Source organism: Eucyclogobius newberryi, unplaced genomic scaffold (genome assembly GCF_026437365.1).
Source record: "Eucyclogobius newberryi isolate DKJ021-1_F unplaced genomic scaffold, fEucNew1.0.hap1 SCAF_21, whole genome shotgun sequence".
NCBI lineage: Eukaryota > Metazoa > Chordata > Actinopteri > Gobiiformes > Gobiidae > Eucyclogobius > Eucyclogobius newberryi.
Genome location: NW_027315846.1, coordinates 3,286,987 through 3,302,193, shown reverse-complemented (window position 1 = coordinate 3,302,193; position 15,207 = coordinate 3,286,987). Strand labels below are relative to the sequence as shown.

General features: G+C 45.1%; 1 protein-coding gene across 1 annotated transcript in view; it reads right to left on the bottom strand.

The window, feature by feature from the left end:
- Positions 1–3,244: 3,244 nt before the first annotated feature.
- Positions 3,245–15,207, bottom strand: part of rps6ka5 (ribosomal protein S6 kinase, polypeptide 5) — a 40,576-nt gene continuing 28,613 nt past the window's right edge. Inside the window, exons 13-17 of the mRNA XM_072457819.1 lie at positions 13,755–13,925; positions 11,940–12,131; positions 5,223–5,382; positions 4,537–4,700; positions 3,245–3,562 (exon numbers count right to left, since the gene is read on the bottom strand). Coding sequence (XP_072313920.1) covers positions 3,269–3,562; positions 4,537–4,700; positions 5,223–5,382; positions 11,940–12,131; positions 13,755–13,925 — 981 coding nt within the window. The 3' untranslated portion in view covers positions 3,245–3,268. The remainder of the gene's footprint in view (positions 3,563–4,536; positions 4,701–5,222; positions 5,383–11,939; positions 12,132–13,754; positions 13,926–15,207) is intronic.

Genomic DNA, 15,207 nt, shown 5'->3' with positions numbered 1-15,207 from the left:
GATGTGTAAAGTGTGTGTTTAGCACATTTAAACATATGAATAACACTTTATTACGGCTAATAAAAGTGTATAATTATAAAGCAAATGAACAAAGACTTATTTCATTATTAACAAAAGGGCTTATTTTTAGTTTTATTGCACATTGAGACTTTTTAAACACATTATCAACCAAAATAAAAACTGAAATAAAGTGACAAAGTTTTGATAAAGAGAATTTTCACATATAAAATGTATTATTGATGAAATTCTGAAAGTTTATTCATTTTTTTACCATTTTCTTATAATAATGCCACTATATTTGTTATAAAATAGCCTGTTCTTACGGCTTTTAGAGCTTGTATGGTCCAGATTATGATTTTTTAATAGTCGACTAATCACAACGAACTGCCTGATGCGACAAATCATTCTGAATAAACTGAATTAAGTCTTTGTTCATGCTTTATTATTAAGGTTAATTAAGATATAGTAATTATAAAGTGTCATCATCATTAATAATTGTTTACTAAATCTCTTTAATATTTGAAACAACCTGGAGCCACAAGAGGTCACTAATGAGCAGGTGGACAACGTTTACATGTTGTTGAATAATACGCAAAGGAAATGACACTTGTTAGCATAATTACTAATGATAGTTAGCATATTAATAATGATAGTTAGCATATTAATAATGATAGTTAGCATATTAATAATAATTAGTGGTGGGAAATATCAATAAATGGATAATATCGCACTTTTTTAGTTTTGGATATGTGTAAAACTAGAATATGGAGTGTATTGTGTAAAAAAAAACAAGGTATAAAGTGATATTTCTGCACTTTTACGCTTAAATCCACGGCCCGTTCAGAATGTGCCGCACAGTTCTCTGATTCGTTTCATATTTACAGCACGTTTGACGCTCCCTCCAGCCAAGAATCTCCGGTTCGAACACCTTTTTGCGTCACGGCGGTGAAACATTTTCGGCAGATTCGCCAACTCCAGCGACGACTCTTTTGTGCGCGCGTTAGCATTAGCAGTAACAAAACACATAAACTGTCCCTGACCCAAAACAATCGGAGAAAACAAACTTGTATTCACTCAGGTACACTTAAGTCACTTTTTACTCACACTTATACTTAAGTACTACGTGAAGTGTAACAGTCTCTTACTCGAGTAAAAACCTAACGTACGTCGACGTTATTACACGATTTGCGTTTCTTGCGCAGCCACAGTACGACTCTAGTGTCTGTGATATGTCCTTGGAAAATACTACTCTTACAATTACTCTGCAAATATACTTTTACTCCTAAACGAGTCATTTCTTGGACTTTTACTTCTACTAGTGCTTCTACTCACCCCACATCTGACACTAGACTTAAAAGTACTTTGTATTTTACATATGTATACATTCTGACTGGAGAAGGGCATTTCTCTAAACTAGGACAAAACCAGAGCTAAACCAAGGCTAAACCAGAGCTAAACCAGGACTGAACCAAGGCTAAACCAAGGCTAAAACAAGGCTAAACCAAGGCTAAACCAGAGCTAGACCAGAGCTAAACCGGGGCTAAACCAGGACTGAACCAGGACTAAAGCAGGACTAAACCAAGGCTAAACCAGAGCTAAACCAGGACTAAACCAGGGCTGAACCAGGGTTAAACCAGGGCTAAACCAGGGCTAAACCAGGACTGAACCAGGACTAACCAGGACTAAACCAGGACTAAACCAGGGCTAAACCAGGGCTAAACCAGAGCTAAACCAGGGTTAAATTTCTCGGAGCTCAAAACTTAAATTTAATGATGATTCTTGCACAGTTTATACGTATATTCCTCTTAACGTGTAATTAAATCAATACTCTTTCATGACTTGTATTTGTATCTAAAAAAATCATTGTCTTTTGGCACTTTTTTAACTCTTGACTGATCGTAAAAAACACGTGTCATTATTAAAACGTCGTTATGTTCCCGTGATTGTACATTACATTATGGTCACGTTTTCAGAGCAAAGTCGGCCTAAAAATAGCTGCTCTTTTGGGTCAAGTCCCTGCGGCTGCTCGCGCTGAAGCCGGAGCGTCGAGCTGAGCGTTTGTGTGTTACACCAGGATTTGAACTGTGGAGTCATCAAATGAGGCCAAAACATGGTCATGGAGAGAAAAGAAATAAACCTGGTCTAACTCGGTCAAATCCAAGTATAAAACAGGTTCACAATAGGTAATGGAATCATTACAAAACCAGGTCTAAACCAGGGCTAAACCAGGGCTAAACCAGAGCTAAACCAGGGCTAAACCAGGGCCAAACCAGGACTAAACCAGGGCTAAACCAGGACTAAACCAGGGCTAAACCAGGGCTAAACCAGGTCTAAACCAAGGCTAAACCAAGGCTAAACCAGATCTAAACTAAGTCCAAACCAAGGCTAAACCAGGGCTAAACCAGATCTAAACCAGGTCTAAACCAGGTCTAAACCAGAGCTAAACCAGGTCTAAACTAAGTCCAAACAAAGGCTAAACCAGGTCTAAACCAGGTCTAAACCAGGTCTAATGCAGGACTAAAGTAGCTCTAAAGTAGCTCTAAAGCGAGCCTAAACCAAGACTAATCCAAGGGGGACTAACCTGAGAACCATGAAAACCCTACACACCACATTTTGAGAACCACTGGTCTACGTCAGCTTTCAACACACTACAAACTGCATTCAGACAGAAGCGCGACAATGACAAACACATAAAAAAACGACAATAAAATAATCTCTCTGCGCGACAACCGCTTTCTTTCCTCTCAGATCCACGAATAAATTAACAAGAATAGTAACGCAACTCATTATAAAAACACACAAACACAAATCTTTACAATTCACATATAAATACGGCGAAAACTTGCGGAAGCTCCACACCGAAAGGAGAACCCACGACGGCCGCGCGGCAACGACGGCGACCCCGCGCGGCAACGACGACGCTCCTCCTTTGGACGTAAACGCACGACTTTTCCCTTTGGACAGCGGACGACGGACGAAGCGGCAGCCGCACTCGGACATATCCCCGTTGCGCGTGTATTTCCCGACACGGACACGCCCCGAAAACACCATGGCGACGTCGGGACGAAGAAAGCGAGCGATTGGCTATTGCTAACGGCGACGTTTTTGAGGTTTTCCGCCCGTGCTTTCATGCGTTGGCGTTCGCATGCAGAGCACATGCAACTATCAAGCCGAAGGGATAAAACGGCGACTTTTCCGATCGTCGTCACGGCAACAAACAAAACAAACAAAAAGAAGACGTTTCCGAGTCTTTTCTTCCGTTCGCCGCTCATTGTCCCTCCGTGAAGTGGAAGGCGGGCGGCGGCGGGATTTCGTCCGAGCTCAGCGCCACGGGAGTGTTCGCCGGCGTGGTCAGGGGCGTCGCCGGCTGCCCGTCGTTCCCGCCGTCGTGGAAGCCCTTGTCGTGCGACTGCGAGGACGAGGCGGAGGACTGCGTGGACTCGCTGGAGCTGCTGCGCGTCTCGGTGCTGGTGCTGGTCTTCTTCATCTTGCGGCGTTTGGCGAGCGGCGCCTTGTCCACCGTCTGCAGCCGGAAGCCCTCGCGTTTGCACTTGTTGAAGGCCTGCGAGGGGGCAAAGGTCAGAGGCACGTTTACTTTCTCATTCCTTTGGGTTAGTCCTGAAGTATCAAAGTTAGATCAAAAATAATTCCAGTCGTATTTGGATGTAGTCCGGTTATAGGCTTGGTCCAGATCTGGACCCAGTTATAGGCCTGGTCCAGATCTGGACCCGGTTATAGGCCTGGTCCAGATCTGGTGGTACTTGTGGGACCAAATATGGTCTTGTGTGGTACTTTGCCTGACCAATTTGAGAACAAAACAAGAAAGAATTAGGAAATGATGCGTCACTAGTTCGTTTAACGGTCGCTTCATTATTTATTTTAATAAAGATGATTATTAGTTTCAACCTTTCGGTCGTTTATAATGGAATTTTGGATCCCTGGAGAGGTCGACGCCCAGGCCATTCTGATGCTAATCAGGTACTCAGGGAGGAGAGAGAGTGAGCCATTCTATTGAGGGACAATAGAAGGCTGATAGCCCAGTAAAGAACTAAAAGTAAACAAAGAGGTTTAGTTTCTGGTGAAACCAATAACACCTTTTCATCGGGAGGTCCCGCTCGGTGGGCAGGGCCTACCCAGAGTAGGATAAATATCTGAGTTCCCGGTCTTGATTCGAAGGTTGAGAATGACTCTTGGATGAGAGTCAAAACGTATTGTCCAGAGTCCAGATGATACAACGGAATCTTTTTTTACATGATTATTAGTCAATCGCTCATAATTTGTACAATACATTACATATTACACTTTTTTTTCTTTTTTGATGCTTTTACTGCAAGATGTAAAGAGCATTTATCTTTCATATCCACATATCTGCTCTGCATCAGGGTCTAAATGGATAAATCGTTGTGATAAATGAATAAACGAGACACAAAAGTTCTAGGTTAAAAGTTAAAATCGTGGAAGTGTGCAGCGCGAGATGCAGAAATTTGGGGTCAAAGCGGGTGGTGCGGCGAGTGATGGAGTGTGGAAGCGTCTCACGTTGAAGGTGGCTTTGACGTAGGTGTGCACGGAGACGGTGGAGGAGCCCAGGATGTCGGGGGTCATCAGGGGGTTGGAGGACAGCTGCGAGTCGTCCTGGATCCACGCGTTGTACCTCAGGCCGCATATCTTTATGCGCTTGTTTGGGTCGACTGTCAACAGCTCTGCAGCGGGAAGTAAACAGCAGCTTTAGAGAGCGCCAGAGGAAAAGAGCCAAGCACCACCACGTCATTCACGTTAACAAACTTAGTCACGTAAAATGTCACGTTAAAAACAGAGATTGCTTTTCAAACGTTGGATTAGGCTTTATCCCAAAGAGGAAATGATTTTGAAATGAGAAGGATCAAAAGTGTAAATGATACGAATCTATAATCACATGACATGAAGTCTCAAAATGAGTTTGTAAATTACCAGATGACATTAAAAAATACTCATCTATTACTATTTCATCTTAACGGAGTTTGATACGGCGTGTGACTGCGGTACCCTGTATGAGGCCCTTGGATACGGCGTGTGACTGCGGTACCCTGTATGAGGCCCTTGGATACGGCGTGTGACTGCGGTACCCTGTATGAGGCCCTTGGATACGGCGTGTGACTGCAGTACCCTGTATGAGGCCCTTGGATACGGCGTGTGACTGCGGTACCCTGTATGAGGCCCTTGGATACGGCGTGTGACTGCAGTACCCTGTATGAGGTCCTTGGCCTGCTGGGACACGCTCCTCCAGGCCTCGCCCTCGAAGGAGAAGTCTCCGTGTTTGATCTTCTTCATGATCTCCTCGGCGCTGGTGTGGGCCAGACTCTTCTCCTGGCACTGGAACGGCACCTGCCCCGACAGCATGGTGTACTGGGGGAGACGACACGGGACAGGCATTCAGGACCAGGACCAGAGCTGGGAGTGCGGCGTTCTGCGGTTACGTTTGTGAGTCATGTTGTAGGGCGTGTTCAAACAAAAAGCCAGAACTAAACCTGGACTAGACTTTAGACTTTAGAGCGCATCACAACAATGTACACAGACGGTTAAAGCGCCCCCTACAGGTCGGACGACTCATTGAACTATAATCCAGTTACGTTTTATACATTTTGTTTAAAGAGTCAAAAAAGTTGTTTCTTTGTGAAAATTCTGCATAAACTTGGACTGGAATGAGTCCCTGCTGTGATGTCACTTCCTGTCCCTGGTGTGATGTCACTTCCTGTCATTTTCAACAGATTTTTCATTGTTTTCTCCAGAAATACCTACTCAACTGGTGTAAAACTATTATTTAAATGTACAACCGGTACAAATACACCAAATAATGTCAAAATTAGAACATCATTAAAACCTGTCATGGGCCCTTTAAAGGTTGAATGGACGATTTTTTTGACCCAAATCTGAGTCTTATTTACTCGTGGCGTAGTCCTGCCACGTATCAATCATAAAACGCACCTACTGCTCACCTGCAGCCTCCTGTGGGCTCGTCCTCTCGAGCAGCACGTTTCCGCGTGTCTAATCGCATTGATCTATCATAATATAGTTCCATCAGTGTACAGGACAAAAATTAAGACGGAGAAAGACAGTTCGAGCTGTCTCATAAGAAGACGGAAATCTACGGGAGACGAGAGATGTGATGCGATCCGTCGCGCTAATAAACAAACGCACGTGTGTGTTGTATCAGTCCGCACGGGGGAGTGGCATGCACACTTCCACCTGCGTTCTCAAATCGCAGAAAAATCGTCCATTACACCTTTAAGCTACAGGTTAAAGAGGTTTTATTTTATTTACTTTATGCTATTCTTCTTGTACCTTTCACCTCACTTTTGCTCGTATTAGCTTAGCGGTTCACATTTCCGTCTTCTCTCCAATGCGCTCCGAAACGTGGACTCTGAACCGAACCTTGATTTTTAAATTGGAAACACCTCTTCAAATCATAATTGCGCCACTCGTCGGAATGATTACAATTAGACATATTCCCCCGAATCTTTCCGCTTCATTAGAAAAACGCGCTCGTCGTCGCTTCTGTTGTTGTTGTTTTCGATGGCCGTTTTTTGAGCGCCCGTTTCTCCGCTTATTAAAACACAAACGAGCCGTAATAAAAAAAAAAAAACGCCCGTGAGAGAAGAGCCCTTGACCCATCGCGACGGCCGGCGTTTTTTGTAGATCACGGCCGAATGTTCAATGGACCCGATGAAGTGGTTTTAAATGATCTAAACAGGCCCTCGCCTTCGTCCTCCTCTTCATTAGCGCAACGGCGGCGAGTACGTGGTGCGGGTCAAGCGCACGGGTAGTTCAGGGTTTTTCCAGCCGGGCTTTGTTATGTTTTTGTTTGGGAAGCGAAAAAAAACAAGAATAGAATACTAGAATCGCTAAACCTTTTGTACGGTCGGGTCAAATGAAAGGCTGCCACTTTGTCGTCCAGGATAGACCCTTTGTTGAGCTTTGCCCGAGCGCGGTGTGTGTCGTTTTTGCGGTTCGATTGTTGGTGTCAGAGCGCGTTCGGTTTCGATCCCGCACGACTTCGATCCCGCTGCGTGATGCCGTCGTCTCTGCGTTTGACCTGTCCACTTTGTCGTCCAGGATAGACCCTTTGTTGAGCTTTGCCCGAGCGCGGTGTGTGTCGTTTTTGCGTTTCGATCGTTGGCGTCAGAGTGTGTTCGGTTTCGATCCTGCACGACCTCGATCCACACAAACTCTCGCGAACCACACAAACCCTTGCGGACCACACAAACCACACAAAACCTCGCGGACCACACAAAACCTCGCGGACCACACAAACCCTTGCGGACCACAAAACCTTGCCGACCACACAAACCCTCACGGACCACACAAACCCTCGCGGACCACACAAACCCTCACGGACCACACAAACCCTCACGGACCACACAAACCCTCACGGACCACAAAACCTTGCCGACCACACAAAACCTTGCAGACCACACAAACCCTCACAGACCACACAAACCCTCGCTGACCACACAAATCCTTGTGGACCACATAAACCCTCACGGACCACACAAACCCTCACGGACCACACAAACCCTCGCGGACCACACAAACCCTCGCGGACCACACAAATCCTTGTGGACCACACAAACCCTCGCGGACCACACAAACCCTCGCAGACCACACAAACCCTTGCGGACCACACAAACCCTCGCGGACCACACAAACCCTCGCGGACCACACAAACCCTCGCGGACCACACAAACCCTCGCTGACCACACAAATCCTTGCGGACCACATAAACCCTCACGGACCACACAAACCCTCGCTGACCACATAAACCCTCGTGGACCACACAAACCTTCGCTGACCACATAAACCCTCGTGGACCACACAAACCCTCACGGACCACACAAACCCTTGCGGACCACACAAACCCTCGCTGACCACACAAACCCTCGCGGACCACACAAACCCTCACGGACCACACAAACCCTCACGGACCACACAAATCCTCACGGACCACACAAACCCTCGCTGACCACACAAATCCTTGTGGACCACATAAACCCTCACGGACCACACAAACCCCCGCGGACCACACAAACCCTCGCGGACCACACAAACCCTCGCGGACCACACAAACCCTCGCGGACCACACAAACCCTCGCGGACCAAACAAACCCTCGCGGACCACACAAACCCTCGCTGACCACACAAATCCTTGCGGACCACATAAACCCTCACGGACCACACAAACCCTCGCTGACCACATAAACCCTCGTGGACCATACAAACCTTCGCTGACCACATAAACCCTCGTGGACCACACAAACCCTCACGGACCACACAAACCCTTGCGGACCACACAAACCCTCGCTGACCACACAAACCCTCGTGGACCACACAAACCCTCACGGACCACACAAACCCTCACGGACCACACAAATCCTCACGGACCACACAAACCCTCGCTGACCACACAAATCCTTGTGGACCACATAAACCCTCACGGACCACACAAACCCTCACGGACCACATAAACCCTCGTGGACCACACAAACCCTCGTGGACCACACAAACCCTCGCGGACCACACAAACCCTCGCGGACCACACAAACCCTCGCTGACCACACAAATCCTTGTGGACCACACAAACCCTCACGGACCACACAAACCCTTGCGGACCACACAAACCCTCGCTGACCACACAAATCCATGTGGACCACATAAACCCTCACGGACCACACAAACCCTCACGGACCACACAAACCCTCACGGACCACACAAACCCTCACGGACCACACAAACCCTCGCTGACCACACAAATCCTTGTGGACCACACAAACCCTCACGGACCACACAAACCCTTGCGGACCACACAAACCCTCACGGACCACACAAACCCTCACGGACCACACAAACCCTCACGGACCACACAAACCCTTGCGGACCACACAAACCCTTGCGGACCACACAAACCCTCGCTGACCACACAAATCCTTGTGGACGACATAAACCCTCACGGACCACACAAACCCTCACGGACCACACAAACCCTCACAGACCACACAAACCCTCACGGACCACACAAACCCTCGCTGACCACACAAATCCTTGTGGACCACACAAACCCTCACGGACCACACAAACCCTTGCAGACCACACAAACCTTCGCTGACCACATAAACCCTCGTGGACCACACAAACCCTCACGGACCACACAAACCCTTGCGGACCACACAAACCCTCGCTGACCACACAAACCCTCGTGGACCACACAAACCCTCACGGACCACACAAACCCTCACGGACCACACAAATCCTCACGGACCACACAAACCCTCGCTGACCACACAAATCCTTGTGGACCACATAAACCCTCACGGACCACACAAACCCTCACGGACCACATAAACCCTCGTGGACCACACAAACCCTCGTGGACCACACAAACCCTCGCGGACCACACAAACCCTCGCGGACCACACAAACCCTCGCTGACCACACAAATCCTTGTGGACCACACAAACCCTCACGGACCACACAAACCCTTGCGGACCACACAAACCCTCGCTGACCACACAAATCCATGTGGACCACATAAACCCTCACGGACCACACAAACCCTCACGGACCACACAAACCCTCACGGACCACACAAACCCTCACGGACCACACAAACCCTCGCTGACCACACAAATCCTTGTGGACCACACAAACCCTCACGGACCACACAAACCCTTGCGGACCACACAAACCCTCACGGACCACACAAACCCTCACGGACCACACAAACCCTCACGGACCACACAAACCCTTGCGGACCACACAAACCCTCGCTGACCACACAAATCCTTGTGGACGACATAAACCCTCACGGACCACACAAACCCTCACGGACCACACAAACCCTCACAGACCACACAAACCCTCACGGACCACACAAACCCTCGCTGACCACACAAATCCTTGTGGACCACACAAACCCTCACGGACCACACAAACCCTTGCAGACCACACAAACCCTCACGGACCACACAAACCCTCACGGACCACATAAACCCTCACGGACCACACAAACCCTTGCGGACCACACAAACCCTTGCAGACCACACAAACCCTGAAGCTACATAATCTGTACATCCTGCACAGCCTTGTACTAAAAACAAACACTGGCTGATTGCAGAACATATTTGATCCACGTGGAGCTGATTCTTGATTGAAATTAATGTGGTTTTGGAAAATGCGGTGAAAGGCGGTGGTTTGTTTTTTTTCAAAAGTATTTTTTTTTATTTTTTTCAAATTCAAAAGGTTTATTTTTCGTTATCAATAATCAGGTCATGGCCCTTTGGAAAGTCTTTCACTGTAGACGCACAGAGCCTCTTTCAGCGCAGGCAGAGACATGGACGCCTCGTGAATAGGGACTAATCAGAAATGAGGTTTTAAAAATCTGATTTCCAAAAGGTAATGGAAAGAAAAAAAAAAAGAAAAAAATCTTGATATTAAAATGACATTTCTCGTGTAAAATACATGTAAAATGAGGCGGGAAACAGAACGCCGGGCACGAGACCTCAAAATGGCAAAGGGAAGATGCACAACTGTTTTTTAAAAGTACAAAAATTTATTTTTTTTAAATATAAATATTGTGACATCGCGCGGTCTCGATAATATCGCGGGCCGTCGCAATGTACAGAATTATACGCTTGAATTATATCTTTTATACGGATCAATTTCAGTCCGGTCACGAGGGATGTCACCATTATCAGGTTAATCGATAATCGCGATTATTCCAGTCACAATATAATTGTAAGAACCAAAATAATAATAAATCGTGACAATTTTAAAGGCAAAATTAAGTAATTTTAATTCAATCTCTTGTCAAAAAATTCAACCTAAATGTAAAGGAAAGTAAGTAATCTGGCTTTTTTTTTTTCTTTTTTTTTTTCCAGAAAGTTACATTTCATAAAGCCGCTCACAAAAGGAACAGTCACACGTCAGACCATGGGAACAAAAGAAAATTAAAGATTTCACTGGTCTCAACTGTGAATAATCGTTGAATTGTGATTTTTCTCACAATAACCGTAACACTAACATTTGATATCGTGACCCTGGTTACATCTTTTTATTGTGACTTATTGTGATATATCGTGACTAATTGTAATTTATTATGATTAATTCTGACTTATTGTGATTTAATGAGACTTTTAATTAAGAAAATGTATTGTAATTTGTCTTCCCAAAGCAACAGTTGCTCTGAAATGTGTCACCTGGTGTTTCAGGTTTCCCTTCTGCTGTAAACACCAAAAATCTGCTCCAATTAATGCGTTATCTGATTATCAAATACATTATAAAACAAATAAAGGTTAGATTAGATCAGATTGGAAGGCTGGAGAGAGAATATAATAAAATATATAATAATATAATATAATAAAGTACAAATAAAGTGTATTATTGATGAAAATCAGAAACAGTTTAATTCACAACACACATTCATATTTTGACATTTTTGATTAATAACGTCACTGTTTTTGTTCTAAAAGGTCTTTTGGAATGTGTTTTAGAGTCTGTACAGTCCAGAAAACGATGATCAAAGTACAATTACATTATTTACCGTATTTTCCGGACTATAAGTCGCACCAGCCAAAAAATGCATAATAGAGAAGAAAAAACACACAAGTTCCACTGGAGTATGAAATGCAGTTGCAAGTGTGAAAATGACAAATAATATCACATATAAGTCGCTCTGGAGTACAAGTATACAAGTATAAATATAAATATAAGTCACACCCCGGCCAAAACTATGAAAAAAGGTGCAACTTATAGTCCAGAAATTACAATATTTATTTAATAGTCAACTCATGTTATTTTTTTTCTGGTCGTGTAAATGCGCCCAGTAAATAATCGGTCAGATCACGGTCAGATTTCCGGCGCGCACGTGAACGCAGCCACTCCCCCTTCCCCCCCCGCTGCTGCCCACTCACCAGAATGACGCCGAGGCTCCACAAGTCGCAGGACTCGTCGTAGCCGTCGTACTTGAGGATCTCGGGCGCGGCGTACTGCAGCGTGAAGCAGGGGGTCTTCAGCAGCTGATTGTCCGGAGGTTTGAGCCGCGCGAATCCAAAGTCTATGATTTTGATCTCCGAGTTCTCGCTCTCGTCCGTGAAGAGCAGGTTCTGCGGCGGAGCAATTTGCCAAACAAACACACACACACACACACACAAGACACACGCGCAGTGATCGTTTTCCCTTCGGCGGAATTGGTACGTGAAGACCGAGGAGGAGGTCGTTTTGGGTCCTCGGCGCCGGGGTCAGGCGAGGCAATTCGCCCGTCGCCGCCGCCGTTCGCCCCGAGTGACTCCGAAAATGGAAGTTCAGCAAAAGACAATGATTTGGTTGGAAAGCCGGTGGTTCGCGGCGCTCGCATCGGCTCCGGAGGATTGGACACTTTGGAAAATCGAATACGAGACTTTTTTTTTTTTGAAAGGCGTAAAACTTTGGAGACTAACCCTAATAACTCATACTAGTACTTTGGTTACACGGAAAAATACTGTATTTATATATATACAATGATAAGAGCGGAGATTTGAATAACTTTGTGCGTACGGCGGGCCAAACCAAGCGTTTGTCAACACAAGATGATATTAGGCTGTATATTTATTCTTGAACCAAAAACCGCTGCAAGCAACAATGTACTAACTTAAAGGACACATTTATTTGTATTATTAGCCTTTAAAAGGACACATTATTCTAAATTTACTTCTTTTTTTTAGCTTTAAATCCTGTTCTAACATTGTTCCTCATCAAAAACACACCTGGAGCTGCATCTAGCTTCATTCACACTAGTCTGATGAATTTTCGTTAGAAAGTCGTCTCCCCTCGAGTGTCAAAAACACTCCTCGATCATTGACGTTTTCTCCATCTGTGACTCTGAGAATCTTCTGCTGTTTTTTTTAACGCCGTGAATCATCTCCAGACTCGTTCGCTGCATTTCTCCCGTCCAATCACGATCAGTACGACAATACTTCCGAGACCAAGAAGTGAACGGCCGGCCGAAATGCTTGTATTCAATTCCGTGTAATTCCCTCTGTAGTCAGTAGATGTCACCAAAACAAAAGGTAGTTCAAAGTTACTAAAGAAATGAAAAACTTTATAATTATTTTTATGCTTTGAGATGCCAAACTAAAGGTACCAGATAATGATAACAATACAAATAATGCATAATATTTGTCCTTTAAACATGTTTTGGATAATGCATGAACTTAATCAGTCAGGCGTTCCCTCATCAAGATTTGGAGTTAGCGCGCCATCTACTGGAAGCAGAAGAGGAATCTGCACTTCCTCTACCTCCAGAGTTTGTGGAGTTGTTTAGAAGTGACACAAATACCCCCATAAATGTGACTTGTATATGTTTTTTCTTCTCTACGATTCATTTTTTGGCTGGTGCGACTTATACTCTGACAGCTGGCCGTGATTGACAGGTGGATTAGCCAATCAGAGACACACGCGTGGGGAAAAAAGATCACGGGGACTGAAAAACATGGCCGCTCTACTCTTCGTAAAGAGTTGGTTCGGTGTATTCTAGATCTCTGCCTTTGACGTCACAGATCTGGGTGTTTTTTGAGGCTCAAAGTCGAGATTTACTAAACGCTGTTCAACAAACTCCCGTGAGTGAAGCTAAAAACAACTTCATGTTTGTGACGAGGGAACAATGTTAGAACAGGGTCAATTTAGCATAATATGTGTCCTTTAAAGTTCATATATGGCATTATTGAAGACGATGCCGGTCTGCCCTGTACCTCTGGTTTGAGGTCGCGGTGGACCACGCCCACGTCGTGCATGTGGCTGACCGCCGACACCAGCTTCCTCATGATGCGACTGGCCTCGGTCTCACTGAAGTGCTGCTTCCTCCGGATCCGCTCCAGCAGCTCTCCACCGCCGAGCAGCTCCAGCACCAGGAACGTGTGCAGCTGCAGAGAGCGGGACACACACATATCGCAAATTCTTTCAGTACACAATATTCAAGGGTGCACGGTGGCAAAGGCGGTTAGCGCTCTTGCCTCCCAAGAAGGAGATCATGGGTTCGATTCCCGTCCTGCGACGAGTTGGCCACTGTCCAGGATGTACCCCGCCTAAGGCCCGAAGTCACTGGGATAGGCTCCAGTCGAGTATTACTCACGGTCTAATAACAACTGCAATTTGAACTGTTCAAATGATTAAAGTTTGTTTCTATAGAACATTTAAAGCAATGCGTGCAATTCCATTTCCTTCCAAATGTAACTGAGACTTTAGACTCACAAAACATCCCCAGTGTCTCCCCTGTAACTCTAACTTTATTATTAGGTCTGAACCAGGACTAAACCAAGATTAAACCATGACTAAAGCAGGATTAAACCAGGACTAAACCAGGACCATTTCTCCCTGTGGCCCTCAGAGGCAACTGTTGTTGTGATTTTGGGCCTTACAAAAATAAATTGATTTGATTTGATTTGAGGACTAATCCAGGATTTAACCAAGATTAAACCAGGATTAAACCAGGACTAAACCAGGCTTAAACCAGGACTAAACCAGGACTATAAACCAGGACTAAACCAGGGCTCTGCCACAGGATTAGAGACTTTTGATTTGAAACAACATGTTCGGCCTAAAAAGGTTAAATAATATCCCAATCCTTTTATTTACATCATCTACATCTACATTCAAATGACATATTTAAAGTTAAACTGAGCCTGATATTATTTTAACTTTGAACTGTGTTTTTACATCATTTGGTCTCATAAAACCATCAGTGAAAATCTTATCAAAGTCCAAACAGCAAAAAACTGGATAAATTCTACATATTTTTAAACAAAAAGCCTAAATATATATTACCCTTTGTGTACAACATGCGACTAACCGTGTCCTCAGTTTAAGCAACAATGAATATACTGCATTTGTTTGTAGTATCCTGGACTCAGGTGACTCTTTATTTAACTCTCGAACCCTTTGGTTGATTTAGATAGTTTACTTCACAAGCAAAGTTAACGTCACATATTCATCCGTTACCTTTTGCTCTAAATCTGGCAGTAAATGATAAAGACATTAAACGACTGATTCAACTCCATCATCTCTAACGACATTCGTCACAGTTGAGAGATTATTTTCCGACCGTTATGAAAGCTGGAAAAGGACACGTGTCGGTAAAAGGAAACTTAATCTTGGCTCAAAAGAGCGTCTTTCTATGGAAGAATGAGCTCGTGCTGTAAAAGAGTG